The sequence below is a fragment of the Muntiacus reevesi genome, chromosome 13 (assembly GCF_963930625.1).
Source record: "Muntiacus reevesi chromosome 13, mMunRee1.1, whole genome shotgun sequence".
Taxonomy (NCBI): Eukaryota; Metazoa; Chordata; class Mammalia; order Artiodactyla; family Cervidae; genus Muntiacus; species Muntiacus reevesi.
Genome location: NC_089261.1, coordinates 12,112,943 through 12,140,923, shown reverse-complemented (window position 1 = coordinate 12,140,923; position 27,981 = coordinate 12,112,943). Strand labels below are relative to the sequence as shown.

Here is a 27,981-nt window from a genome sequence, read left to right as displayed (position 1 = left end):
CCATCCATAGTTCTTTAGGCACTCTATCAGATCTAATCCCTTGAATCTGTTTGTCACTTCCACTCTATAATCGCAAGGGACTCGATTTAGGTCATACCTGAATGGTCTAGTGGTTTTCCCTACCTTCTTCTATTTCAGTCTGAATTTGGCCATAAGGAGTTCTTGATCTGAGCTACTGGCAGCTCCTGGTCTTGTTTTTGCTGAGTGTGTAGAGCTAATGGTCTACTGTTCCCCTTTGCACAATGGTCACCGGGGCAGCTCTTTCACTGGTAGGCACTCTAACTCCTTTTCCTGGAGGTTTGGGTAGATGGGGTGGTAGGGGAGTTGGTGAAGAAAGCAATTTGCATGTGACGGGGATTTACGGAGCCCAGGAGCTAATGTTCTCTATTGGACTGTATGAGAAATTACACCAAATTGTAAACAATCAGACTCATTCCTGACATATATATTCTTTCTGAATGAACTTTTGATTTCTAGAAAATCTGTTGTCTCGTCTACACTGGACTGATTCCTAGACATGACCTCAAGGGAAGCACTGTTTTCTATTGGCAGAAGCACCGTGGGGGCAGGGCATGGGAGGGAATGCCGACAAGGCTGGATTGTCATTGTTCAATTACTATTTCGTGTCTGACTCTGTGCCACCCCATGGACTGCAGTAGGCCAGGCTCCCTTGTCCTTCAATATCTCCTGCAATTTATTCAAATTCACATCCTGCGTTTAGTCGTTGGTGCCATCCAGCCATCTCATCCTCTGTCATCCCCTTCTCCTGCCCTCAGTCTTGCCCAGCATCAGGGTCTTTTCCAGTGAGTCAGTTCTCCCCATCAGAATTGGCCAGATTAGTGCAGCTTCACCTTCAGAATCAGTCCTTCCAATGAATATTCAGAGTTGATTTCTTTTCAGGTTGACTGGTTTGATCTCCAAGCAGGCAGTCCAAGGGACTCTCAACAGTCTTCTCTGGCATCACAATTTGAACCAGGCTGGAGAGATCGTTAATGAACACTCTTTGCTGTGAGTAAGATAGTGATGGTAATTATTTATAATCATTAATTGTCAGGCATAAATACACACTTCCTGTGTATCAGATCCCACAAAAGTGCACCTCTAAAAAAAAAGAAAAAGAAGGGAACCTCTCAGGTCCCCAACTGCAGAGGATCAATCTATGCTGGCCCGTTGTTAGAAAAATAGCATTCACACACTTTGCCATTAAATCAAACAAGTAAGGCTGGTGGGGGTTCCATAAAGAATGTCTTGTCCCCAAATTGTGCCAATTTACCGTTCCTCGTTGCCTGCTTGGTTTAGGCATGACCGTCCCAGGAGAGATACGATGATCTCTGCTCCACTTTTTAGAGACACCTCATTTTGGTAAGGGTCTCGAACTCTGGGAGACATGCTCAGAAACATGAACAGAGAGAGACAGAAGCCCTGAGACAGGACAGCCCCTATGGGGCTGGGAGCCCCGAAGGCGGGTAGTAAGCAGACTGCACCCCTGGTGGGGCTGACAGGATGCTGAGCCTCCAGGCAGGCTCGGAGAAGCCCACGCTCATCTCTCCAGCTCCACCCTCCGTTCCTCCCGGGTTCCTTTCCTCAGCAGGAAGTGGTCCAGAATGGGGACTCAGCTCTGGGCAATCAGGCATTTATGACGCGGCTGTTTCAGATTTCATCCAAGCATGTCCATCATCCCTTACACGCTTTCTTCTCTCTTGATGAGTCTGATGGATTTGTGGTTGAACCAGCAGTTCTCAAGTGCGGCACCCTTGAGTTTTCTGTTACCTGCGTCTGCCAGCTTTGACCAAATCATCACAGCTTAGCTGAGAAACACTTATCAAAAAAGTTTTGAAAGAAATTCGCTTTATTGATTCTTGTAGTCATACAGGATATAGATTTACAGCAAAATACAATAAAACCACAAAATTCAGAGAAGTATAAAGCTCACTCATTATACTATAATCCAACACATCCACTGAGGTCTTCATGAGATCAACATTACAAATGAAATGAAAGAAAACTTGCTAAGTACACTAATATAAATATGGATATCTAGGAGTAATATGAGAAAACATATGTAATAGCAATGCAGGGGAAAACTATAAAATGTGGTTACAGAGTAATTAAAGAAGAAAATTAATGGAAAGAAGTTCCAAGTTTGTGGACTGGAATACTCAATATTACATGGATGTCATTTTCCCTGAACTAATTTATGGAATTCCAGTCAAATGCCTCCCTGTATCTTGGGTGAAAATTCACAAACTGAGTATAATATTAGCATAGAAATAGAAAGAGCCAAGAGAGGACATTAGTTTGGATAGAACACAGTTTCCTACAAGACACTGAGAATTAATATCAGGCTACAGCAATTAGTACAGGTAGTATTAAACCAAGGACACAAAAATTGCTCAATGGTATAACACAGGCTCACACACATGACTCTGGACACATGTCTGAGGTGGTTCTGCAGAGCAGTGGGGAAGGACGGTCCCTTCAGCAAATGCTGCTGGAATATTTGGCATCCACACAGCAGAACTAGTATGCACCACCAACTCACCCCTATTTGTCTGTGTTTTGATATGATATTCATAAAATCATTGCCAAATTTATGTCATGAAGCGTTCTCCCTGTGTTTTCTTCTAGGAGTTTTACAGTTTCAGCTCTTACGTTTAGGCGTTTATCTCTTCTGAGTTGATATTTGTGCATGCTGGAAGAAAAGGTGTGATTTTATCCTTTTGCATGTGGATATCCAATGTTCCCAGCTTGATTTATTGAAGAGACTGTCCTTTCCTCATTGTATATTCTTGACAACTTTGCCAAAGTGTAATTGAATGTGTAAACAAAACACTGACAATAGAACAAAAACAGACAAAAGGGAAGTAATCCAACTAAAAAGCTTCTGCCCAGCAAATGAAAAACAAAACACAAGAGAATGCAAAGGTAACTGATCAAAAAGAATAGATATATGTAGAGCTGAATCACTTTGCTGTACATTCAAACTAACACACACTGTAAATGAACTATACCCCAATATAAAATAAAAATGAAAAACAGGTATAAAATGAAGGGAGAAAAGGGAATGGAAATGGAGAAAATGGTTACAAACAACTATCGGAAAAGGGGTTAGTGAGAAAATAATGAGGGCCTTGGGCTTCTCAGGTGGCTCAGCTGGTAAAGAACCTGCTTGCAGTGCGGGAGACCTGGGTTCGATCCCTGGGTTGCAAGACCCCCTGGAAAAGGGAAAGGCTGCACGCTCCAGTATTCTGGCCTGGAGAATCCCATGGACGATACAGTGCCTGGAGTCACAAAGGGTCGGACGTGACTGAGCGACTTTCACTTGGACAACTCACTAGCTAAAGGACAAATAACCAACTATATAATGGGCTAAGGATTGAATTTTTATTTTTCTAAAGAAGGTTTACAAATGGCCAACAGGTATATGAAAAGATGCTCATCGCTATGATTATTATTTTGGCCACACTGTGTAGCTTGCCTGGTCTTGGTTGCCCAACCAGGGATTGAACCCTGTCCCCAGCAGTGAGAGCGCCCGGTCCTAACCACTGGACCACCAGGGAATTCCCATACTCAATATTAGGAATCATCTGGGAAGTGGAAATCAAAATCATAAGGCATCGCTTTTACCTGTTAGCATAGCTATCACATGTGTTAAAGGACACTGGTGATGGTGAGCATGTGGAGGGCCTGGAACTCTTGACCTCTCTTGCTGAGAATGCAATTCAGTGTCACCACTATGGAGAGTTCCTCAAGAATTAACAATAGGATATGATATCTACCATATGATCCGTGTGGCTCTTCAATTAAGCAACTATTTAGCAATTCAGTTAATCTACTAGTGACTGTAGCTTTATGTATAATTCTGAAACACTCTCAGAAAACAATGCAAGTGGACCACCCCCGTGGTAATTACATGTGATTCCAGAGTGTCCTCTGGGCATGAAGAGACACCTGTGCTGAAGATAACACAGTGGTAACAAAACCCCATCTGGGGTACAATCCCATTTTCAGAGAGACTCGACAAAGACACAGAAATTGAGACAGAAAGAAAAGGTCCCAAGTTTTGGAGATACTTTGGATTCTTCCTCTTTTGTAAAGAGCAAAAATATTTCTCACTCTCATGTTAAAATCAGTGACCAAGTATGGTCCTCACAGGTCCCTGGCAATAGGAGACACAGCCTGTCGTCCTGTCTCCAGGCCACGTGGGAAGCACCAGGGTCTCACATGAGGCAGATGGAGTTAGAGGAACACAAGGCCAAGACCTTTATGGTCATTTCTCTGGGAAAGGCAGGCGAGGCAGGGAAAGCAGTCTTTGGACGGCAAGTGTGAATAATGTAAGAGGGCTGTGGAGAGGAGGGGCTTTCCTGAGCCATCGGGACCTGGTCCCAGCATGAGTGGGGCAGGGTGGGTTGTGGCTCAGACTGGCTCCGCGTCTGAGCGGTGGGGCAGGAGATGCTCGACAGGTTTGCATGGGAAAGGCCAACAGGGGAGCTGCTGGCTGTGTCTAGGAAACAGCCAACCCCGGGAGGGCAGTCTCTCCCGGATCAGCAGGGCCCAGATATCAAAGCATCTGAGAACACAAATATAGAAAGGATAAAGACAGAAGCCCCGGCCAAGGAGCAGGAATGAGGGCTGAGATGGGGTGGGAGAGGGTGAGATGGCGGCTTCGTCCAGGACCCACCTCGTAGGCCGTGACATTGTCTGAGAAGAGGTGATGGCTGAGGATGAGCAGGATGGTCCCTCGGGTCATCATCACAGCTAGGATTTGCTGAAGAGCCCACACCTACCTTGAGGGTGGCGGCAGAGGGGCTTGTGTGAGTCTGGGTCACTCTAAGGAGCAGATGCCAATGTGAGATTAAATGCGGCAGATTGTTTTTTGGGGAAACACCCAGGTGAGAGACAATGATCAGGGCTCTTGAAGAAGCTGGGAAAGCTGACAGCCCTGATCTAATCCGACTCTGGGTGAAGAAGGCAAGAAGGAAGGACAGTTGGCTCTGCAGTCAAGACAAGGTCCAGCAAGGTGGTGGAGAGTCCCTTCGCCAATGTCCCGTGTCGGAGCTTCCCCTGACTCTCAGGGCTGGGGCGGCCTGAGTGTCTCTGGCACCCATGGTCATTGTCTGGGAGCTCCAGGTAGGCAGCGTGGCTTTGGTGTCAATGTGGACATGGGTCACAGAGGGCGACCATGTTGAAAGAATACAAAGACCGAGATGAAATTGCATTTGACTTAAGGAGCATTTGTAGACGTTGTTATTTCAAAGTGCCACCCGGTCATAAGCTTAATCAGGAGGTGTCACCGGCACAACCCAGGGGCTCACTGGAGTCCCGTCCAAGTTCTTGCAGCACAAGTACCTCAGCCAGACTCTAACCTCCCGTGCCAGCAGCTGCCACCTCTGTGGCTCTTCACCAGCCACATTTCCAGTCGGGTCAGCCGGGTCCAGAATCACAGGCCTGGAAACAACAGTCAGAGAGGAGAGGTGAGTACATGGGCTGTGTCTGGGATGTTCAGAGCTCCCGGCAGGGCTAAATACCAGCCTGGGCAGACGGTGTCTGGGGGCAGCAGAAGGGCCTCATGTGACACCTCTCCCTGGGTTGTGACCTGGGTGCCCTGCCCTCCACTGGACATTGAAAATGAGGTGAAGGGGGCTTGCATTTGGCCCTTGAGAGACCTGGTTTGAATCTCACCTCTGCTCTTAAGTAGTGGTGTGTCTTTGGGAAAGTCACCTGAATCTCTAATCCTCAGTATCCTCATCTGTGAAATGGGCAGATTTGAACATCCCTACCTCAAAGGATGTTGTATGAGGAGCTAGAGGAGCACTTGACATGCTCCCAACAGTAACTGAAACATAATAAGTTGTCCATACACGACAGGTTTAATAACCAAAATTCCACCACTCTATCAGAGTGTTTTTGTCTTACAGCAAGCTCTTACTTCCTGGTAGCAACTATTATTATTGTTGTAGCTATTGCTATTTGATTCAGATTTCAGCTGTTTCACTCACTTTCTGTAAAGTTTGCACAAGTTCTTCGTTCTCCATACCTCAGTGATCTGTACAGTGGTTAGCACAGTGTCTGCCTCACAGAGTTGCAGGTTATTATTTCAATCAGATGGTAGGAGTGAAGTGCCCAGCACAGTGACTGAGAACAGATGATGATCAATAACTGTGGAAACCTCCGTCTTCCTACATTTCCAGGGTGCCACGGCTATAATCAGGGCTTCATTTATATGGGGATCTAAGGCATGTGAGGATAGAGTACCTGCGTTTTGCAAGTTGTCCTCTCAGGTATTGTCTAATAGTAGGGTTTTGAAAGTCATAATACTTTTTCCAGTAGATGCAGAGGTCCTGATGCTTCAGGACTAACTCCAAAACAGTCCGAAATCCCTGAGCTGTGTTGAAGTCTGGTTCTGAGCTTCCTTGTTCCCAGGCATAGACGGTCAGCAGCTCCAGGGCATACTGAGGGGGCAGGTTATTCTTACTCTTCATCTTACACTGAGAAGAGGGAACAGATTAGAAACATGAGTTTGTTCAGCTTTTGTGTGGAGAAGAGTTAATGCCTATCCTTCTCAAACTGTTTCACAAAAGTGCAGATTAGGAGATGATTCCAAACTGGTTTTACACCAAAAGCAGAAAAATGTAGCACAAAAAAGAAAACAACAGGCCTGATGATCATAGATGGGAAAATTCTCCACGAGATATTAGCAAAGCAAATTCACCAACATATTACAAGGTCACACAGCATGATCAAGTTGGATCTAGTCCAGTGATGTGAGGATGTCAGAATCCACAAATCAATCAAAGAGATACATTTGTATTAACAAAATAAAGGATAAAACCATATGATTATTTTCCCATATACAGAAAAAAAATTGAGAAAATTCAACAACCACTGTCTTACAAACTCTTAACAAGGTGGATGTGGAGAGAACATAACTCAATAAAGGCCGCATATGACCAACCTACAGCTGACATCACACTCAGTGGTGAAGGCCGAAAGCTTTTTCTTTAAAATCAAGAACAAGACACACATGCCCACTCTCCTCACATTTATTCAACATAGTATTGAAAGTCCATCCATGGCAATCAGGCAAGAAAAAGAAACAATATCCATGCAAATTAAAAAGGAAGTTTAACTGTTGCTATTTGTAGATGACATGGCACTATACATAGAAAATGCTAGGCACCTGAAAAAACTATTCAAAATAAAAACTGCATTTAGGAAGATTGCAGGATATAGTAATAAGACATAGAAATATGTTGCATTTCTATATATGAGTAACAAACTATCACAATGAGAAATTTAAAAGCAATCCCATTTACAATTACATTAAAAAATTTTTTAAATTAGGAATAAATTCAACCACGGTGAAAGACCTATACCTGACTTTGATCAGAGCAACTGAAGATGACAAAAATCAATGGAAAGAGGTACCATGCTCATGGATTTGAGGGGTTGATAGTCTTCAAATGTGCATACGACCTGAAGCAATCTATTTGCACGGCCTCATGGTATCTGATTTAGTGTTGCTGTGCCATGCCACTCTTCTCAAGGGAGAAAATGGGAAGGACAAGAGGTTAATTCATGTGACCGGATTCAGACAGCTAGGAAGTGAGCAAAAGAGTGTGTGCTGGGAGGTGGGGAGTTTGGGGGGGCAGGTTAGCACTCATTAACTCATTGAATAATTACTTACCGAGAACCTATTATATTCCACGCACTGTTCTAGGTTCTAGGGCAACAGCAGTGAATAAAACATGCAGTATCATATTATATATTTATACAATATATACAAATAAAATATACAAATCCCTTCGTTTATGTACATTCTCAAAGGGAAGCCAGACAATGAACAAACAAATAAGCTCATGCAAAGGCACTGAGGCTGAAGTAGAATTTCCTTCTTGGTGGACTAATGAAGAGAAGAGCAAAGCCTGGGAGTGGTGGTGAGGGGGTAGTTGATGATGATATTTAATATAGGACCAAGCCGTTCGCAAATTGGTGGGTGTGTGCGTGTGTCTGTGTGTGTATGAAAAAGATAAGAAAGACCCATGGTTTTGTCTGGAGCAACTGAAAGGATGGAGCTGTCATTTGCTGATATGGGATAACCGGGAAGAGTGAGATCCCCGAGTCCACTGGCACTGCCCCAGACCCTACCCTTCTTCCCCCTGTTTCTTCCGCTTCCGACCGATGTCTACTCCTCCACTTTCTTCCTTTCATCATCTCCCTCCTGGCTCCCTTTCCCTCCTCTCCATTCGTCCCTCCTGCCTCCCGCATCCTTTCTGAATCCTCCCCTCCTCCTTCCTCTCCTCCCCATGCCTCTCCCTGATCCTTGCCTCCCTCCACGCCACCCCTCCCTCCTCTCCCCCCTCCCTCTCTCCCCTCCCCTCCCTCCCTCTCCCCCCTCCCTCTCTCCCCTCCCTCCCTCTCTCCCCTCCCTCTATCCCCTCCCCTCCCCTCCTCTCCCCCCTCACTCTCCCCTCCCCTCCTCCTCCTCCTCCTCAGCTCTGCCCACATGGGGCCGGCCATACCTGTTGGTACCAGTGCTTCACCAGGCGGATGAGGTTCTTCAGCTTGGTTGGACGACTCTTCAGGAAGTCTCGCTGCAGCTCCGTGAAGCAGGGGGAGAACTCGCCTTTCTTCCCCAGTTTCTCGCACTCTTGGATGAGCTTGACGTAGATATTAGGATCAGGTCTGTAACCTTTGGTCAACTGACCTGTTGGGAATGAATTCAAACTTAAATGTCAGCTCTTTTCTGAGCTTCCTTCTGTCGCCCCGGGGACACAGCCTCACTGGCCTTGGGGGGCAGTGGGGAGGTCAGCAGGCCCAGAGCCAGGAGGCCTGAGGTCCATCCCCGGGCCTCCCTTCTCCCACCTCCACCGCCGTCACCCGTCGTCTCTCACCTGGACTCAGCAGAGGTGGCGGCACCCTCCTGCCTGGATCCCCACAGCCCATACAGAGGCCTTGAAACCTGATCCTTCCACTTCTTGCTTCCCAGGACCCCTGGGTAAAATCCCAAGTCCTCACAGTGGCCCACGCGGAATGTGAGACCGTCTCCTCCTTCGTCTTACCTCCTGCCTCAATCCCTTTGCCACTGACTCCCCTGGTTGCCTCATTTCTTCAAACATGCCACGTTCATTCCTGGCTTTGCACCTGCGGATTCTTCTTCCTGGGAGGTCTTCCCACGCCTGGCTCTTTCTCATTCTTTGGGCCTCAGGCCAGAGCTCACCTCTCCTGTCGCCCTATCTACCAAAGTCGTCTGATCCCCTTTGCTCTCCGTCGAGTCACCATATTTAGTTGTGGTCACAGCGAGATATCATTTCCTTCCTGGTGTTCTTATGGTCAGGCTCCAGGAGAGAGGCTCTCTGTCCGTCTCGTTTAGGGCCATGGACCACCGTGGCCTTGCACCTCCACGTCCGTGTTGCTGCTCAGTCGCTCAGTCCTGGCTGCCCCTTTGAGACCCCATGGACTCTAGTCTGCCAGGCTCCTCTGTCCATGGAATTTCCCAGGCAAGACTACTGGAGTGGGTTGCCATTTCCTTCTGCAGGGGATCTTCCCGACCCAGGGGTTGAACCTGCATCTCCTGCTCGGCAGGAGCGTTCTTAACCCCTGAGCCAGCAGGGAAGCCCGCACCTAAGGTGCACACTGGAGCCTGAGCCTCAGACAGTGCATGGCTTCCTGCCCCAGTGCTCCCGCGCACAATCTCTAGATGCCAACCCCAGTGCAAGTTTGATATGGTTGCCTCACATTTGCATAAAGGATGAAATTAACATATTGAATTTACCCGAGACCTCATTTTTAGAAAGAGAACATCACACAGTTTGCAAAAAGTCAAACTAAGGAGCCTGGTAGGCGTTCTATACAAATATCTTGACCCCCAACTGTACCAGTTTGGTGTTTAATGTCACTTCAGTGGCTGAATGAGACCCTAGACATTCTTGTCCCAGGAGAGATGCCTGGGTCTCCTCCCACTTGAAGGGGTACCTTGGTTATTAAGACATTTTGTTTCTGCTCAGAGACAAGAAAAGAGAACGGAAGAAGCCCTGACATAGGACAAAGACTGTAAGAACTCATGGCTGGGAGCACTCACCCAGGGCATCAAAGGCGGGCAGGACATCGAACTCCACCTCCTGGCTGAGTTTGCGGGACCTCAGCACAAAGCTGAGAACGCGGGGATTCTCCCGTCGTTGTTTCTGGACCTCAAAATCCACTTCAATTTTTTTCTCTCTTTGACAAGCTTCCAGCTGTCTCCTAATTTCTACGATGAATTCTCCTCGGAACTCAAGCTGTTCCTGAAAACTTGTGAAATTGGTGAAGAAGACGACGAGGTCAGCATCTGATCGTCCTCTGAGGGTCGTGCCTTTGCCTGAGGAGCCGCCCTAAAACAGGTAATAAGAATGAAACTGACATTTTTCATTGAGAAGAGCCTCCCTTAAAATGCTGAGAACAATCACTAACATATTGAGTGCTAGCCACTGCGATGAAGGCATCAGCAGCTGGAACTCCTACAATGCTCACAACAACTCTGGGATCTAGCTATTGTTATTATCTGTTGTTATCTTCCGGTTGGCGAAACAGATGGTGAGAGATCATGTATCAGTCCAGTGACACAGCTAGCGGGTGGCAGAGATACAGTTCACATCCTGGTTGTCTTTTTCCAGGGTCCATATTCTTTCCTCCCTGTAATTTACGACCTTACGTGATCAATAGTGTAAACTGGCCCATGGCTGACTTTACTTGATCTGCAAGCCCTATAAGGTACCGAAATTTATAGGTAAGGAAACTGAGGCACAGAGAGGTTAAGTGACTTGCCCAAGATTTCACAGCCAGCAGGTGCTATCTGCTTTCAAAACATATACTCTTAACCAACTCGAGCCTCTGCAGAAAGAGTGAGATCCCACCCTGGCAAAGATTAGTGAACTGTAGATGCTGCCGGGATTCACATTGCTTATCTCCAAAGCAGTCGTGACCTAGGTGGTTTATACACTTCCCCAGGGAATTTGTTAAAAACTTACAGATGGATGCCCTCTCCCGAGAAGCTATTTTCACAGATGTGGTTATAGTTCCGGCATGGATAAATCAGAACCAGCCCCAGAGACCTCAGCCTCTTGCTCTCTGACTGTCCCTGTGCAAACACTTGCAAACCAGCCCCCTTCTCCCCAGCCAGGCAGTTCTGGACTCACCTTCACAACTTTGGACACTCGAACTCCGTGAGGGGCACATCGGAAACACCTCTCTTTCAGGAAAGTGCAGATGATGTCAATGGCTTCTTTGACTTGCTTACGGAACTCCTCGTTTGGCAGGAGGTCGTCTTTGATCAACTCGTCTAGAGACTCGGCCGGGGTATCACTGAGCTTCATCACGACCCTGGGGACTGGAGAGCCAGAGGCGGCAGAACTGTGTCCTGAACCTGTGAGCTTCAGTCTCCTCTGCTGCCTGCGTCTCAGTTCAGTTCAGTGCCTGCCTCTAGGGGGCTGTTAAGTTTCATTTCACAGGCAGGGAGGAGCTAGGCTGCTGCTGGTTTCGGTTCCTTGAAAGGGAGGTGTTTTGTCTTGAATCTTTGTTTCTAGTTTGCCTCTCTGCAAATGAAACGCTCCTGGGACCCCACAAAACTGTCAGATCTCTCAGCTCTTTCCTCCAGAATCCCAGAATTCCTCCCTGCCTTTAGCAGGCAGACTAGAATATCTGGTCTGTCTTCAGACTATACTCTGAAAAGCTGCTTTGAAACCCACCTTAGTACTTCACCCAAGAGGAATCACAATTTCAGATACATTTCTGGTTTTCTTTTCCTCTTTTCACTGTGGACGAAATTGTTTTATAGTCTCCTGGGATCCTGGGAGCAGTAGTATATTGCAAACAGAAAGAGTCAGAAAAATCTGGAAGGATTGTTTAGTCCACCCCTAATCCTAAACCTCAAAGACGACAACTATAACTACTTTGGGGTAGTCTTGTGAGACAATTTTCTAGGTTTATGCACACATACACACAAACATAATTTCCCTCTGTCTTTATTTTTTTAATGTCATGAATCTATACGTTGTACTTTTTCATAAACTTTAGTTCTTTAGGTCGACAGAAAAATTGTGAGCTGTCCCTAGCTGTGCAGCTTTGAACACGAGTGTAACTGGGCATGCCTCTCTGACCTGATTTGTAAAGAGGTCTTTCGACCTGAAAAGTATTCACAACATAAAAGTTGAGAGTTATGTTTCATTCGATGGAAATTTTTTAGCACTTTAAGCCAGGGAGACAGCCTCTCGAGTGACCCCGAGAAGACTGCTCCAAAGAGGCGAGACGAGGAGCCAGGTTGTAGAGAAGTTTCACAACATAGGTCAGGTAGTCTGGACATCATAATGGTTTGCGTAAATTAAAGAAAGCCAGTTATACCATTGAGGCGAAACGGGAAAAAAACAAGAACAACATAAAATACAGGAATGAGCTTTTTTTCTTTCCATTTCCGGAGAACAAAGAAGATAAAGAGAAGAGTGGGCAGGACTGAACATTCTTAGTCTTTCTACTTTGTCAGTTCAGTGTGGTCACTCAGTTGTGTCCGACTCTTCGGGACCCTGTGGACTGCATGCAGCACACCAGGCCTCCCTGTCCATCGCCGACTCCCGGAGCTTTTTCAAACTCACGTCCATCGAGTCGGTGATGCCGTCCAACCATCTCATCCTCTGGGATCCCCTTCTCCTCCTGCCTTCAATCTTTCCCAGCATCAGGGTCTTTTTTTTTTTTTAACTGAAATTGCTCCTAACTCTACGTGTCTGCAGGAGCCACAGCTCACCCCTAGTTCCCTCTGTGTGCGAGTGCTCAAGAGTGCTGAGTCAATGCCGACTCTTTGAGGCCTGGCGGGCTAAATGTTTCAGGTGTTTACGCTTGCAACACTCTTCCCCTTAAAGTTTTCTTTCTATAGATCAGAAAGACAGCCAGAGAGCCGCCAAACTGCCAGACTCAATTTCTGGATTACTGATGCCGGCCTATAACTGTGTCTGAAACAGTGCAAGAGGAACAAGTCAGGATCCTAACACCTTTTTCCTCATCATTGATTCCTGACTAGAAGCCCTCATCTTATAAAAGTCCCTGGACCCCTCATGGTGGGGGGCGCAGTTGTTCAGGCATGAGTTTACGGAGCTCCCCTCTGTGCCGGCTGAGAATTAAAGCCACCTTTCTGCTTCCTCCAAACTCCATCTCTGTATTTTTTATTTGGCTTTGCAGGGCCGAGAACGCCGAGATTTTGGCCAGCAACAACCCCAAGTTAAGAAATAGAGTGCTCGTCTATGTGTGGGACGATGTCAGAGTCGGGGCTCACTGAAATCGTCCCTTTGACAGGCAGCTCAGCTGGCTGGGCTAGTGCTGGGACGAGCCCGGAGCGGGGAATGGCTCCGCGCGCCGGTGTTCTGGCCTGGAGAACCCAGCTCCGTGGCAGCAGTCGGTGCTGTGCTTAGTCGCCCAGTCATGTCAGATTCTGTGCGACCCCACGGACTGCAGCCCACCAGGCGCCTCTGTCCATGGGGGTTCTCCAGGCAAGAATCCTGGGGCGGGTTGCCAAGCCCTCCTCCAGGGGATCTCCCGACTCAGGGATGGAAGCCAGGTCTCCAGCCCTTCAGGTGGATTCTGTAAGGACCGAGCCACCAGAGAAGCCCAGGTTATAGTCTGTGGGGTCACAAAGGGTCAGACCCAACCGAGGGCCTAAGCACACGCGTCCTGCTCTCACATTCAGAGCTGCCTTTCCTCAGGGCGCACCTTTCCTCCCCGAGTTTCCTCAGGGCTCAGCGGATCACTCTGAAGGGCCGTGATTGCTGATGACTGGAGCAACCCTGTTTACTGATGTCAGTTCAGTTGAGTTCCGTTGCTCCGTTGTGTCTGACTCTTTGCAACCCGATGAACTGCAACACACCAGGCTCCCCTGTCCATCACCAACTCCCAGAGCTTACTCAAACTCAAGTCCATCGAGTTGGTGATGCCATCCAACCATCTCATCCTCTGCCATTCCCTCCTCCTCCTGCCCTCAATCTTTCCTAGCATCAGGGGCTTTTCCAATAAGTCACTTCTTTGCATCAGGTGGCCAAAGTATTGGTGTTTCAGCTTCAGCATCAGTCCTTCCAACCAATATTCAGGACTGATTTCCTTTAGGACGGACTGGTTGGATCTCCTTGCAGTCCAAGGGACTCTCAAGAGTCTTCTCCCACACCACAGTTCAAAAGCGTCAATTCTTCCATGCTCAGCCTTCTTTATAATCCAACTCTCACATCCATACATGACTACTGGAAAAGCCATAGATTTGACTGGACAGAAGTTTGTTGGCAAAGCAAGGTCTCTGCTTTTTAATATGCTGTCTAGGTTAGTCATAACTTTTCTTCCAAGGAGCAAGCATCTTTTGATTTCATGTCTGCAGTGATCATCTGCAGTGATTCTGGAGCATCCAGAAAATAAAGTCTCTCACTGTTCCCATTGTTTCCCCATCTACTTGCCGTGAAGTGATGGGACCAGATGCCGTGATCTTAGTTTTCTGAATGTGGGGTTTTAAGCCAACTTTTTCACTCTTCTCTTTCACTATCATCAAGAGGCTCTTTGGTTCTTCTTCACTGTCTGCCATAAGGGTGGTGTCTTCTGCATCTTTGAGGTGACTGATATTTCTCCCAGCCATCTTGATTCCAGCTTGTGCTTCATCCAGCCCAGCATTTCTCATGATGCACTCTGCATATATATAGGTTAAATAAGCAGGGGGACAATATACAGCCTTGATGTTCTCCTTTCCCTTTGGAACCAATCTGTTGTTCTATGTCCTGTTCTAACTGTTGCTTCTTGACCTGCATGCAGATTTCTCAAGAGCAGGTCAGGTGGTCTGGTATTCCCTTCTCTTGAAGAATTCTCCAGAGTTTCTTGTGATCCACACAGTCAAAGTCTTTGGCATAGTCCATACAAAGCAGAAGAAGATGTTTTTCTGGAACTCTATTGCTTTTTTGATGATCCAACAGATGTTGGCAATTTGACCTCTGGTTCCTCTGCCTTTTCTACATCCAGTTTGAACATCTGGACGTTCATGGTTCATGTACTGTTGAAGCCTGGCTTGGAGAATTTTGAGCATTACTTTTCTAGTGTGTGAGATAAGTGCAATTTTGTGGTAGTTTGAGCATTCTTTGGCATTGCCTTTCTTTGTGAATGAAATGAAAACAGACCTTTTCCAGTCCTGTGGCCACTGCTGAGTTTTCCACATTTGCTGGCATATTGAGCTGGCATATCACCTTTTAGGATTTGAAATAGTTCGGCTGGAATTCCATCACCTCCACTAGCTTTGTTCATAGTGATGCTTCCTAAGGCCCACCTGACTTCACATTCCAGGACGTCTGGCTCTAGGTGAGTGATCACACCATTGTGGTTATCTGGGTCACAAAGATCTTTTTTGCCTTGTTCTTCTGTGTATTCTTGTCACTTCCTCTTAATATCTTCTGCTTCTGTTAGGTCCATACCATTTCTGTCCTTTGTTGTGCCCATCGTGCATGAAATGTTCCCTTGGGATCTCTACTTTTCTTGAAGCGATCGCTAGTCTTTCCCATTCTATTGTTTTCCTCTATTTCTTTGCATGGATCACTGAGGATGGATTTCTTATCTCACCTTGCTTGCTCTTCTTTGGAACTCTGCATTCAGAGTATATTCAGGGTATATCTCTCCTTCTCTCCTTTGCTTTTAGCTTCTCTTCTATCCACAGTTATTTGTAAGACCTCCTCAGACAACCATTTTGCCCTTTTGCACTTCTTTTCCTTGGGGATGGTCTTGATCTCTGCCTCCTGTACAATGTCACAAACCTCCATCCATAGTTCTTTAGGCACTCTATCAGATCTAATCCCTTGAATCTGTTTGTCACTTCCACTCTATAATCGCAAGGGACTCGATTTAGGTCATACCTGAATGGTCTAGTGGTTTTCCGTACTTTCTTCTATTTCAGTCTGAATTTGGCCATAAGGAGTTCTTGATCTGAGCTACTGGCAGCTCCTGGTCTTGTTTTTGCTGAGTGTGTAGAGCTAATGGTCTACTGTCCCCCTTTTCACAATGGTCACCGGGGCAGCTCTTTCACTGGTAGGCACTCTAACTCCTTTTCCTGGAGGTTTGGGTAGATGGGGTGGTAGGGGAGTTGGTGAAGAAAGCAATTTGCATGTGACGGGGATTTACGGAGCCCAGGAGCTAATGTTCTCTATTGGACTGTTTGAGAAATTACACCAAATTGTAAACAATCAGACTCATTCCTGACATATATATTCTTTCTGAATGAACTTTTGATTTCTAGAAAATCTGTTGTCTCGTCTACACTGGACTGATTCTTAGACATGACCTCAAGGGAAGCACTGTTTTCTATTGGCAGAAGCACCGTGGGGGCAGGGCATGGGAGGGAATGCCGACAAGGCTGGATTGTCATTGTTCAATCACTATTTCGTGTCTGACTCTGTGCCACCCCATGGATTGCAGTAGCCCAGGCTCCGTTGTCTTTCAATATCTCCTGCAATTTATTCAAATTCACATCCTGCATTTAGTCATTGGTGCCATCCAGCCATCTCATCCTCTGTCATCCCCTTCTCCTGCCCTCAGTCTTGCCCAGCATCAGGGTCTTTTCCAGTGAGTCAATTCTCCGCATCAGAAATGGCCAGATTAGTGCAGCTTCACCTTCAGAATCAGTCCTTCCAATGAATATTCAGAGTTGATTTCTTTTCAGGTTGACTGGTTTGATCTCCAAGCAGGCAGTCCAAGGGACTCTCAACAGTCTTCTCTGGCATCACAATTTGAACCAGGCTGGAGAGATCGTTAATAAACACTCTTTGCTGTGAGTAAGATAGTGATGGTAATTATTTATAATCATTAATTGTCAGGCATAAATACACACTTCCTGTGTATCAGATCCCACAAAAGTGCACCTCTAAAAAAAAAAGAAAAAGAAGGGAACTTCTCAGGTCCCCAACTGCAGAGGATCAATCTATGCTGGCCCGTTGTTAGAAAAATAGCATTCACACACTTTGCCATTAAATCAAACAAGTAAGGCTGGTGGGGGTTCCATAAAGAATGTCTTGTCCCCAAATTGTGCCAATTTACCGTTCCTCGTTGCCTCCTTGGTTTAGGCATGACTGTCCCAGGAGAGATACGATGATCTCTGCTCCACTTTTTAGAGACACCTCATTTTCGTAAGGGTCTCGAACTGTGGGAGACATGCTCTGAAACATGAACAGAGAGAGACAGAAGCCCTGAGACAGGACAGCCCCCATGGGGCTGGGAGCCCCGAAGGCGGGTAGTAAGCAGACTGCACCCCTGGTGGGGCTGGGGCACCCGACAGGATGCTGAGCCTCCAGGCAGGCTCGGAGAAGCCCACGCTCATCTCTCCAGCTCCACCCTCCGTTCCTCCCGGGTTCCTTTCCTCAGCAGGAAGTGGTCCAGAATGGGGACTCAGCTCTGGGCAATCAGGCATTTATGACGCGGCTGTTTCAGATTTCATCCAAGCATGTCCATCATCCCTTACACGCTTTCTTCTCTCTTGATGAGTCTGATGGATTTGTGGTTGAACCAGCAGTTCTCAAGTGCGGCACCCTCGAGTTTTCTGTTACCTGCCTCTGCCAGCTTTGACCAAATCATCACAGCTTAGCTGAGAAACACTTATCAAAAAAGTTTTGAAAGAAATTCACTTTATTGATTCTTGTAGTCATACAGGATATAGATTTACAGCAAAATACAATAAAACCAGAAAATTCAGAGAAGTATAAAGCTCACTCATTATACTATAATCCAACACATCCACTGAGGTCTTCATGAGATCAACATTACAAATGAAATGAAAGAAAACTTGCTAAGTACACTAATATAAATATGGATATCTAGGAATAATATGAGAAAACATATGTAATAGCAATCCAGGGAAAAACTATAAAATGTGGTTACAGAGTAATTAAAGAAGAAAATTAATGGAAAGAAGTTCCAAGTTTGTGGACTGGAATACTCAATATTACATGGATGTCATTTTCCCTGAACTAATTTATGGAATTCCAACCAAATGCCTCCCTGTATTTTGGGTGAAAATTCACAAACTGAGTATAATATTAGCATAGAAATAGAAAGAGCCAAGAGAGGACATTAGTTTGGATAGAACACAGTTTCCTACAAGACACTGAGAATTAATATCAGGCTACAGCAATTAGTACAGGTAGTATTAAACCAAGGACACAAAAATTGATCAATGGTATACCACAGCTCACACACATGACTCTGGACACATGTCTGAAGTGGTTCTGTAGAGCAGTGGGGAAGGACGGTCCCTTCAGCAAATGCTGCTGGAATATTTGGCATCCACAAAGCAGAACTAGTATGCACCACCAACTCACCCCTATTTGTCTGTGTTTTGATATGATATTCATAAAATCATTGCCAAATCTATGTCATGAAGCGTTCTCCCTGTGTTTTCTTCTAGGAGTTTTACAGTTTCAGCTCTTACGTTTAGGCGTTTATCTCTTCTGAGTTGATATTTGTGCATGCTGGAAGAAAAGGTGTGATTTTATCCTTTTGCATGTGGATATCCAATGTTCCCAGCTTGATTTATTGAAGAGACTGTCCTTTCCTCATTGTATATTCTTGACAACTTTGCAAAAGTGTAATTGAATGTGTAAACAAAACACTGACAATAGAACAAAAACAGACAAAAGGGAAGTAATCCAACTAAAAAGCTTCTACCCAGCAAATGAAAAAGAAAACACAAGAGAATGCAAAGGTAACTGATCAAAAAGAATAGATAAATGTAGAGCTGAATCACTTTGCTGTACATTCAAACTAACACACACTGTAAATGAACTATACCCCAATATAAAATAAAAATGAAAAACAGGTATAAAATGAAGGGAGAAAAGGGAATGGAAATGGAGAAAATGGTTACAAACAACTATCGGAAAAGGGGTTAGTGAGAAAATAATGAGGGCCTTGGGCTTCTCAGGTGGCTCAGCTGGTAAAGAACCTGCTTGCAGTGCGGGAGACCTGGGTTCGATCCCTGGGTTGGCAAGATCCCCTGGAAAAGGGAAAGGCTACACGCTCCAGTATTCTGGCCTGGAGAATCCCATGGACGATACAGTGCCTGGGGTCACAAAGGGTCGGACGTGACTGAGCGACTTTCACTTGGACAACTCACTAGCTAAAGGACAAATAACCAACTATATAATGGGCTAAGGATTGAATTTTTATTTTTCTAAAGAAGGTTTACAAATGGCCAACAGGTATATGAAAAGATGCTCATCGCTATGATTATTATTTTGGCCACACTGTGCAGCTTGCCTGATCTTGGTTGCCCAACCAGGGATTGAACCCTGTCCCCAGCAGTGAGACTGCCCGATCCTAACCACTGGACCACCAGGGAATTCCCATTCTCAATATTAGGAATCATCTGGGAAGTGGAAATCAAAATCATAAGGCATCGCTTTTACCTGTTAGCATAGCTATCACATGTGTTAAAGGACACTGGTGATGGTGAGCATGTGGAGGGCCTGGACCTCTTGACCTCTCTTGCTGAGAATGCAATTCAGTGTCACCACTATGGACACAGTGTGAGAGTTCCTCAAGAATTAACAATAGGATATGATATCTACCATATGATCCGTGTGGCTCTTCAGTTAAGCAACTATTTAGCAATTCAGTTAATCTACTAGTGACTGTAGCTTTATGTATAATTCTGAAACACTCTCAGAAAACAATGCAAGTGGACCACCCCCGTGGTAATTACATGTGATTCCAGAGTGTCCTCTGGGCATGAAGAGACACCTGTGCTGAAGATAACACAGTGGTAACAAAACCCCATCTGGGGTACAATCCCATTTTCAGAGAGACTCGACAAAGACACAGAAATTGAGACAGAAAGAAAAGGTCCCAAGTTTTGGAGATACTTTGGATTCTTCCTCTTTTGTAAAGAGCAAAAATATTTCTCACTCTCATGTTAAAATCAGTGACCAAGTATGGTCCTCACAGGTCCCTGGCAATAGGAGACACAGCCTGTCGTCCTGTCTCCAGGCCACGCGGGAAGCACCAGGGTCTCACATGAGGCAGATGGAGTTAGAGGAACACAAGGCCAAGACCTTTATGGTCATTTCTCTGGGAAAGGCAGGCGAGGCAGGGAAAGCAGTCTTTGGACGGCAAGTGTGAATAATGTAAGAGGGCTGTGGAGAGGAGGGGCTTTCCTGAGCCATCGGGACCTGGTCCCAGCATGAGTGGGGCAGGGTGGGCTGTGGCTCAGACTGGCTCTGCATCTGGGCGGTGGGGCAGGAGATGCTCGACAGGTTTGCATGGGAAAGGCCAACAGGGGAGCTGCTGGCTGTGTCTAGGAAACAGCCAACCCCGGGAGGGCAGTCTCTCCCGGATCAGCAGGGCCCAGATGTCAAAGCATCTGAGAACACAAATATAGAAAGGATAAAGACAGAAGCCCCGGCCAAGGAGCAGGAATGAGGGCTGAGATGGGGTGGGAGAGGGTGAGATGGTGGCTTCGTCCAGGACCCACCTCGTAGGCCGTGACATTGTCTGAGAAGAGGTGATGGCTGAGGATGAGCAGGATGGTCCCTCGGGTCATCATCACAGCTAGGATTTGCTGAAGAGCCCACACCTACCTTGAGGGTGGCGGCAGAGGGGCTTGTGTGGGTCTGGGTCACTCTAAGGAGCAGATGCCAATGTGAGATTAAATGCGGCAGATTGTTTTTTGGGAAACACCCAGGTGAGAGACAATGATCAGGGCTCTTGAAGAAGCTGGGAAAGCTGACAGCCCTGATCTAATCCGACTCTGGGTGAAGAAGGCAAGAAGGAAGGACAGTTGGCTCTGCAGTCAAGACACGATCCAGCAAGGTGGTGGAGAGTCCCTTTGCCAATGTCCCGTGTCGGAGCTTCCCCTGACTCCCAGGGCTGGGGCGGCCTGAGTGTCTCTGGCACCCATGGTCATTGTCTGGGGGCTCCAGGTAGGCAGCGTGGCTTTGGGGTCAATGTGGAGATGGGTCACAGAGGGCGACCATGTTGAAAGAATACAAAGACCGAGATGAAATTGCATTTGACTTAAGTAGCATTTGTAGACGTTGTTATTTCAAAGTGCCATCCGGTCATAAGCTTAATCAGGAGGTGTCACCGGCACAACCCAGGGGCTCACTGGAGTCCCATCCAAGTTCTTGCAGCACAAGTACCTCAGCCAGACTCTAACCTCCCGTGCAAGCAGCTGCCACCTCTGTGGCTCTTCACCAGCCACATTTCCAGTCGGGTCAGCCGGGTCCAGAATCACAGGCCTGGAAACAACAGTCAGAGAGGAGAGGTGAGTACATGGGCTGTGTCTGGGATGTTCAGAGCTCCCGGCAGGGCAAAATACCAGCCTGGGCAGACGGTGTCTGGGGGCAGCAGAAGGGCCTCATGTGACACCTCTCCCTGGGTTGTGACCTGGGTGCCCTGCCCTACACTGGACATTGAAAATGAGGTGAAGGGGGCTTGCATTTGGCCCTTGAGAGACCTGGTTTGAATCTCACCTCTGCTCTTAAGTAGTGGTGTGTCTTTGGGAAAGTCACCTGAATCTCTAATCCTCAGTATCCTCATCTGTGAAATGGGCAGATTTGAACATCCCTACCTCAAAGGATGTTGTATGAGGAGCTAGAGGAGCACTTGACATGCTCCCAACAGTAACTGAAACATAATAAGTTGTCCATACACGACAGGTTTAATAACCAAAATTCCACTACTCTATCAGAGTGTTTTTGTCTTACAGCAAGCTCTTACTTCCTGGTAGCAACTATTATTATTGTTGTAGCTATTGCTATTTGATTCAGATTTCAGCTGTTTCACTCACTTTCTGTAAAGTTTGCACAAGTTCTTCTTTCTCCATACCTCAGTGATCTGTACAGTGGTTAGCACAGTGTCTGCCTCACAGAGTTGCAGGTTATTATTTCAATCAGATGGTAGGAGTGAAGTGCCCAGCACAGTGACTGAGAACAGATGATGATCAATAACTGTGGAAACCTCCGTCTTCCTACATTTCCAGGGTGCCACGGCTATAATCAGGGCTTCATTTATATGGGGATCTAAGGCATGTGAGGATAGAGTACCTGCGTTTTGCAAGTTGTCCTCTCAGGTATTGTCTAATAGTAGGGTTTTGAAAGTCATAATACTTTTTCCAGTAGATGCAGAGGTCCTGATGCTTCAGGACTAACTCCAAAACAGTCCGAAATCCCTGAGCTGTGTTGAAGTCTGGTTCTGAGCTTCCTTGTTCCCAGGCATAGACGGTCAGCAGCTCCAGGGCATACTGTGGGGGCAGGTTATTCTTACTCTTCATCTTACACTGAGAAGAGGGAACAGATTAGAAACATGAGTTTGTTCAGCTTTTGTGTGGAGAAGAGTTAATGCCTATCCTTCTCAAACTGTTTCACAAAAGTGCAGATTAGGAGATGATTCCAAACTCGTTTTACACCAAAAGCAGAAAAATGTAGCACAAAAAAGAAAACAACAGGCCTGATGATCATAGATGGGAAAATCCTCCACAAGATATTAGCAAAGCAAATTCACCAACATATTACAAGGTCACACAGCATGATCAAGTTGGATCTAGTCCAGTGATGTGAGGATGTCAGAATCCACAAATCAATCAAAGAGATACATTTGTATTAACAAAATAAAGGATAAAACCATATGATTATTTTCCCATATACAGAAAAAAAACTTGAGAAAATTCAACAACCACTGTCTTACAAACTCTTACCAAGGTGGATGTGGAGAGAACATAACTCAATAAAGGCCGCATATGACCAACCTACAGCTGACATCACACTCAGTGGTGAAGGCCGAAAGCTTTTTCTTTAAAATCAAGAACAAGACACACATGCCCACTCTCCTCACATTTATTCAACATAGTATTGAAAGTCCATCCATGGCAATCAGGCAAGAAAAAGAAACAATATCCATGCAAATTAAAAAGGAAGTTTAACTGTTGCTATTTGTAGATGACATGGCACTATACATAGAAAATGCTAGGCACCTGAAAAAACTATTCAAAATAAAAACTGCATTTAGGAAGATTGCAGGATACAGTAATAAGACATAGAAATATGTTGCATTTCTATATATGAGTAACAAACTATCACAATGAGAAATTTAAAAGCAATCCCATTTACAATTACATTAAAAAAAATTTTAAACTAGGAATAAATTCAACCACGGTGAAAGACCTATACCTGACTTTGATCAGAGCAACTGAAGATGACAAAAATCAATGGAAAGAGGTACCATGCTCATGGATTTGAGGGGTTGATAGTCTTCAAATGTGCATACGACCTGAAGCAATCTATTTGCACGGCCTCATGGTATCTGATTTAGTGTTGCTGTGCCATGCCACTCTTCTCAAGGGAGAAAATGGGAAGGACAAGAGGTTAATTCATGTGACCGGATTCAGACAGCTAGGAAGTGAGCAAAAGAGTGTGTGCTGGGAGGTGGGGAGTTTGGGGGGGCAGGTTAGCACTCATTAACTCATTGAATAATTACTTACCGAGAACCTATTATATTCCACGCACTGTTCTAGGTTCTAGGGCAACAGCAGTGAATAAAACATGCAGTATCATATTATATATTTATACAATATATACAAATAAAATATACAAATCCCTTCGTTTATGTACATTCTCAAAGGGAAGCCAGACAATGAACAAACAAATAAGCTCATGCAAAGGCCCTGAGGCTGAAGTAGAATTTCCTTCTTGGTGGACTAATGAAGAGAAGAGCAAAGCCTGGGAGTGGTGGTGAGGGGGTAGTTGATGATGATATTTAATATAGGACCAAGCCGTTCGTAAATTGGTGGGTGTGTGCGTGTGTCTGTGTGTGTATGAAAAAGATAAGAAAGACCCATGGTTTTGTCTGGAGCAACTGAAAGGATGGAGCTGTCATTTGCTGATATGGGATAACCGGGAAGAGTGAGATCCCCGAGTCCACTGGCACTGCCCCAGACCCTACCCTTCTTCCCCCTGTTTCTTCCGCTTCCGACCGATGTCTACTCCTCCACTTTCTTCCTTTCATCATCTCCCTCCTGGCTCCCTTTCCCTCCTCTCCATTCGTCCCTCCTGCCTCGCGCATCCTTTCTGAATCCTCCCCTCCTCCTTCCTCTCCTCCCCATGCCTCTCCCTGCTCCTTGCCTCCCTCCACGCCACCCCTCCCTCCTCTCCCCCCTCCCTCTCTCCCCTCCCCTCCCTCCCTCTCCCCCCTCCCTCTCTCCCCTCCCCTCCCTCCCTCTCCCCCTCCCTCTCTCCCCTCCCCTCCCCTCCTCTCCCCCCTCACTCTCCCCTCCCCTCCTCCTCCTCCTTCTCGGCTCTGCCCACATGGGGCCGGCCATACCTCTTGGTACCAGTGCTTCACCAGGCGGATGAGGCTCTTCAGCTTGGTTGGACGACTCTTCAGGAAGTCTCGCTGCAGCTCCGTGAAGCAGGCGGAGAACTCGCCTTCCTTCCCCAGTTTCTCGCACTCTTGGATGAGCTTGACGTAAATATTAGGATCAGGTCTGTAACCTTTGGTCAACTGACCTGTTGGGAATGAATTCAAACTTAAATGTCAGCTCTTTTCTGAGCTTCCTTCTGTCGCCCCGGGGACACAGACTCACTGGCCTTGGGGGGCAGTGGGGAGGTCAGCAGGCCCAGAGCCAGGAGGCCTGAGGTCCATCCCCGGGCCTCCCTTCTCCCGCCTCCACCGCCGTCACCCGTCGTCTCTCACCTGGACTCAGCAGAGGTGGTGGCACCCTCCTGCCTGGATCCCCACAGCCCATACAGAGGCCTTGAAACCTGATCCTTCCACTTCTTGCTTCCCAGGACCCCTGGGTAAAATCCCAAGTCCTCACAGTGGCCCACGCGGATGGTGAGACCGTCTCCTCCTTCATCTTACCTCCTGCCTCAATCCCTTTGCCACTGACTCCCCTGGTTGCCTCATTTCTTCAAACATGCCACGTTCATTCCTGGCTTTGCACCTGCTGTTTCTTCTTCCTGGGAGGTCTTCCCACGCCTGGCTCTTTCTCATTCTTTGGGCCTCAGGCCAGAGCTCACCTCTCTTGTAGACCTATCTACCAAAGTCGTCTGATCCTCCGTCGAGTCACCATATTTAGTTGTGGTCACAGCGAGATATCATTTCCTTCCTGGTGTTCTGATGGTCAGGCTCCAGGAGAGAGGCTCTCTGTCCGTCTCGTTTAGGGCCATGGACCACCATGGCCTTGCACCTCCACGTCCGTGTTGCTGCTCAGTCGCTCAGTCCTGGCTGCCCCTTTGAGACCCCATGGACTCTAGTCTGCCAGGCTCCTCTGTCCATGGAATCTCCCAGGCAAGACTACTGGAGTGGGTTGCCATTTCCTTCTGCAGGGGATCTTCCCGACCCAGGGGTTGAACCTGCATCTCCTGCTCGGCAGGAGCGTTCTTAACCCCTGAGCCAGCAGGGAAGCCCGCACCTAAGGTGCACACTGGAGCCTGAGCCTCAGAGAGTGCATTGCTTCCTGCCCCAGTGCTCCCGCGCACGATCTCTAGATGCCAACCCCAGTGTAAGTTTCATATGGTTGCCTCACATTTGCATAAAAGATGAAATTAACATATTGAATTTACCCGAGACCTCATTTTTAGAAAGAGAACATCACACAGTTTGCAAAAAGTCAAACTAAGGAGACTGGTAGGCGTTCTATACAAATATCTTGACCCCCAACTGTACCAGTTTGGTGTTTAATGTCACTTCAGTGGCTGAATGAGACCCTAGGCATTCTTGTCCCAGGAGAGATGCCTGGGTCTCCTCCCACTTGAAGGGGTACCTTGGTTATTTAGACATTTTGTTTCTGCTCAGAGACAAGAAAAGAGAACGGAAGAAGCCCTGACATAGGACAAAGACTGTAAGAACTCGTGGCTGGGAGCACTCACCCAGGGCATCAAAGGCGGGCAGGACATCGAACTCCACCTCCTGGCTGAGTGTGCGGGACCTCAGCGCAAAGCTGAGAACTCGGGGATTCTCCCGTCGTTGTTTCTGGACCTCAAAATCCACTTCAATTTTTTTCTCTCTTTTACAAGCTTCCAGCTGTCTCCTAATTTCTACGATGAATTCTCCTCGGAACTCAAGCTGTTCCTGAAAACTTGTGAAATTGGTGAAGAAGACGACGAGGTCAGCATCTGATCGTCCTCTGAGGGTCGTGCCTTTGCCTGAGGAGCCGCCCTAAAACAGGTAATAAGAATGAAACTGACATTTTTCATTGAGAAGAGCCTCCCTTAAAATGCTGAGGACAATCACTAACATATTGAGTGTTAGCCACTGCGATGAAGGCATCAGCAGCTGGAACTCCTACAATGCTCACAACAACTCTGGGATCTAGCTATTGTTATTATCTGTTGTTATCTTCCGGTTGGCGAAACAGATGGTGAGAGATCATGTATCAGTCCAGTGACACAGCTAGCGGGTGGCAGAGATACAGTTCACATCCTGGTTGTCTTTTTCCAGGGTCCATATTCTTTCCTCCCTGTAATTTACGACCTTACGTGATCAATAGTGTAAACTGGCCCATGGCTGACTTTACTTGATCTGCAAGCCCTATAAGGTACCGAAATTTATAGGTAAGGAAACTGAGGCACAGAGAGGTTAAGTGACTTGCCCAAGATTTCACAGCCAGCAGGTGCTATCTGCTTTCAAAACGTATACTCTTAACCATTTCGAGCCTCTGCAGAAAGAGTGAGATCCCACCCTGGCAAAGATTAGTGAACTGTAGATGCTGCCGGGATTCACATTGCTTATCTCCAAAGCAGTCGTGACCTAGGTGGTTTATACACTTCCCCAGGGAATTTGTTAAAAACTTACAGATGGATGCCCTCTCCCGAGAAGCTATTTTTCACAGATGTGGTTATAGTTCCGGCATGGATAAATCAGAACCAGCCCCAGAGACCTCAGCCTCTTGCTCTCTGACTGTCCCTGTGCAAACACTTGCAAACCAGCCCCCTTCTCCCCAGCCAGGCAGTTCTGGACTCACCTTCACAACTTTGGACACTCGAACTCCGTGAGGGGCACATCGGAAACACCTCTCTTTCAGGAAAGTGCAGATGATGTCAATGGCTTCTTTGACTTGCGTGCGGAACTCCTCGTTTGGCAGGAGGTGGTCTTCGATGAACTTGTCTAGAGACTTGGCCGGGGTATCGCTGAGCCCCATCACGACCCTGGGGACTGGAGAGCCAGAGGCGGCAGAACTAACTGCGTCCTGAACCTGTGAGCTTCTGTCTCCTCTGCTGCCTGCGTCTCAGTTCAGTTCAGTGCCTGCCTCTAGGGGCCTGTTAAGTTTCATTTCACAGGCAGGGAGGAGCCCTGCTGCTGCTGGTTTCGGTTCCTTGAATGGGAGGAGTTTTGTCTTGAATCTTTGTTTCTAGTTTGCCTCTCTGCAAATGAAACGCTCCTGAGACCCCACAAACATGCCAGATCTCTCAGCTCTTTCCTCCAGAATCCCAGAATTCCTCCCTGCCTTTAGCAGGCAGACTAGAATATCTGGTCTGTCTTCAGACTATACTCTGAAAAGCTGCTTTGAAACCCACCTTAGTACTTCACCCAAGAGGAATCACAATTTCAGATACATTTCTGGTTGTCTTTTCCTCTTTTCACTGTGGACGAAATTGTTTTATAGTCTCCTGGGATCCTGGGAGCAGTAGTATATTGCAAACAGAAAGAGTCAGAAAAATCTGGAAGGATTGTTTAGTCCACCCCTAATCCTAAACCTCAAAGACGACAACTATAACTACTTTGGGGTAGTCTTGTGAGACAACTTTCTAGGTTTATGCACACACACACACAAACATAATTTCCCTCTGTCTTTATTTTTTTAATGTCATGAATCTATACGTTGTACTTTTTCATAAATTTTAGTTCTTTAGGTCGACAGAAAAATTGTGAGCTGTCCCTAGCTGTGCAGCTTTGAACACGAGTGTAACTGGGCATGCCTCTCTGACCTGATTTGTAAAGAGGTCTTTCGACCTGAAA

At 46.6% G+C, this 27,981-nt stretch overlaps 2 protein-coding genes across 2 annotated transcripts; both read right to left on the bottom strand.

The window, feature by feature from the left end:
• Positions 1–1,831: 1,831 nt before the first annotated feature.
• Positions 1,832–11,464, bottom strand: LOC136146100 (2'-5'-oligoadenylate synthase 1-like). Its single transcript, XM_065904990.1, has 5 exons — positions 11,175–11,464; positions 10,082–10,370; positions 8,523–8,707; positions 6,256–6,488; positions 1,832–5,448 (listed from the first exon to the last, which is right to left on the bottom strand). The coding sequence occupies exons 1-5, from the start codon at positions 11,349–11,351 to the stop codon at positions 5,277–5,279; spliced, it is 1,056 nt and encodes a 351-aa protein (XP_065761062.1). The 5' UTR covers positions 11,352–11,464; the 3' UTR covers positions 1,832–5,276.
• Positions 11,465–17,637: 6,173 nt separating this feature from the next.
• On the bottom strand, positions 17,638–27,264 carry LOC136145804 (2'-5'-oligoadenylate synthase 1-like). The gene is made up of 5 exons (XM_065904462.1): positions 26,987–27,264; positions 25,893–26,181; positions 24,343–24,527; positions 22,071–22,303; positions 17,638–21,263 (listed from the first exon to the last, which is right to left on the bottom strand). Exons 1-5 carry the CDS (start codon positions 27,161–27,163, stop codon positions 21,092–21,094), a joined length of 1,056 nt encoding a protein of 351 aa, XP_065760534.1. The 5' UTR covers positions 27,164–27,264; the 3' UTR covers positions 17,638–21,091.
• Positions 27,265–27,981: the final 717 nt, after the last annotated feature.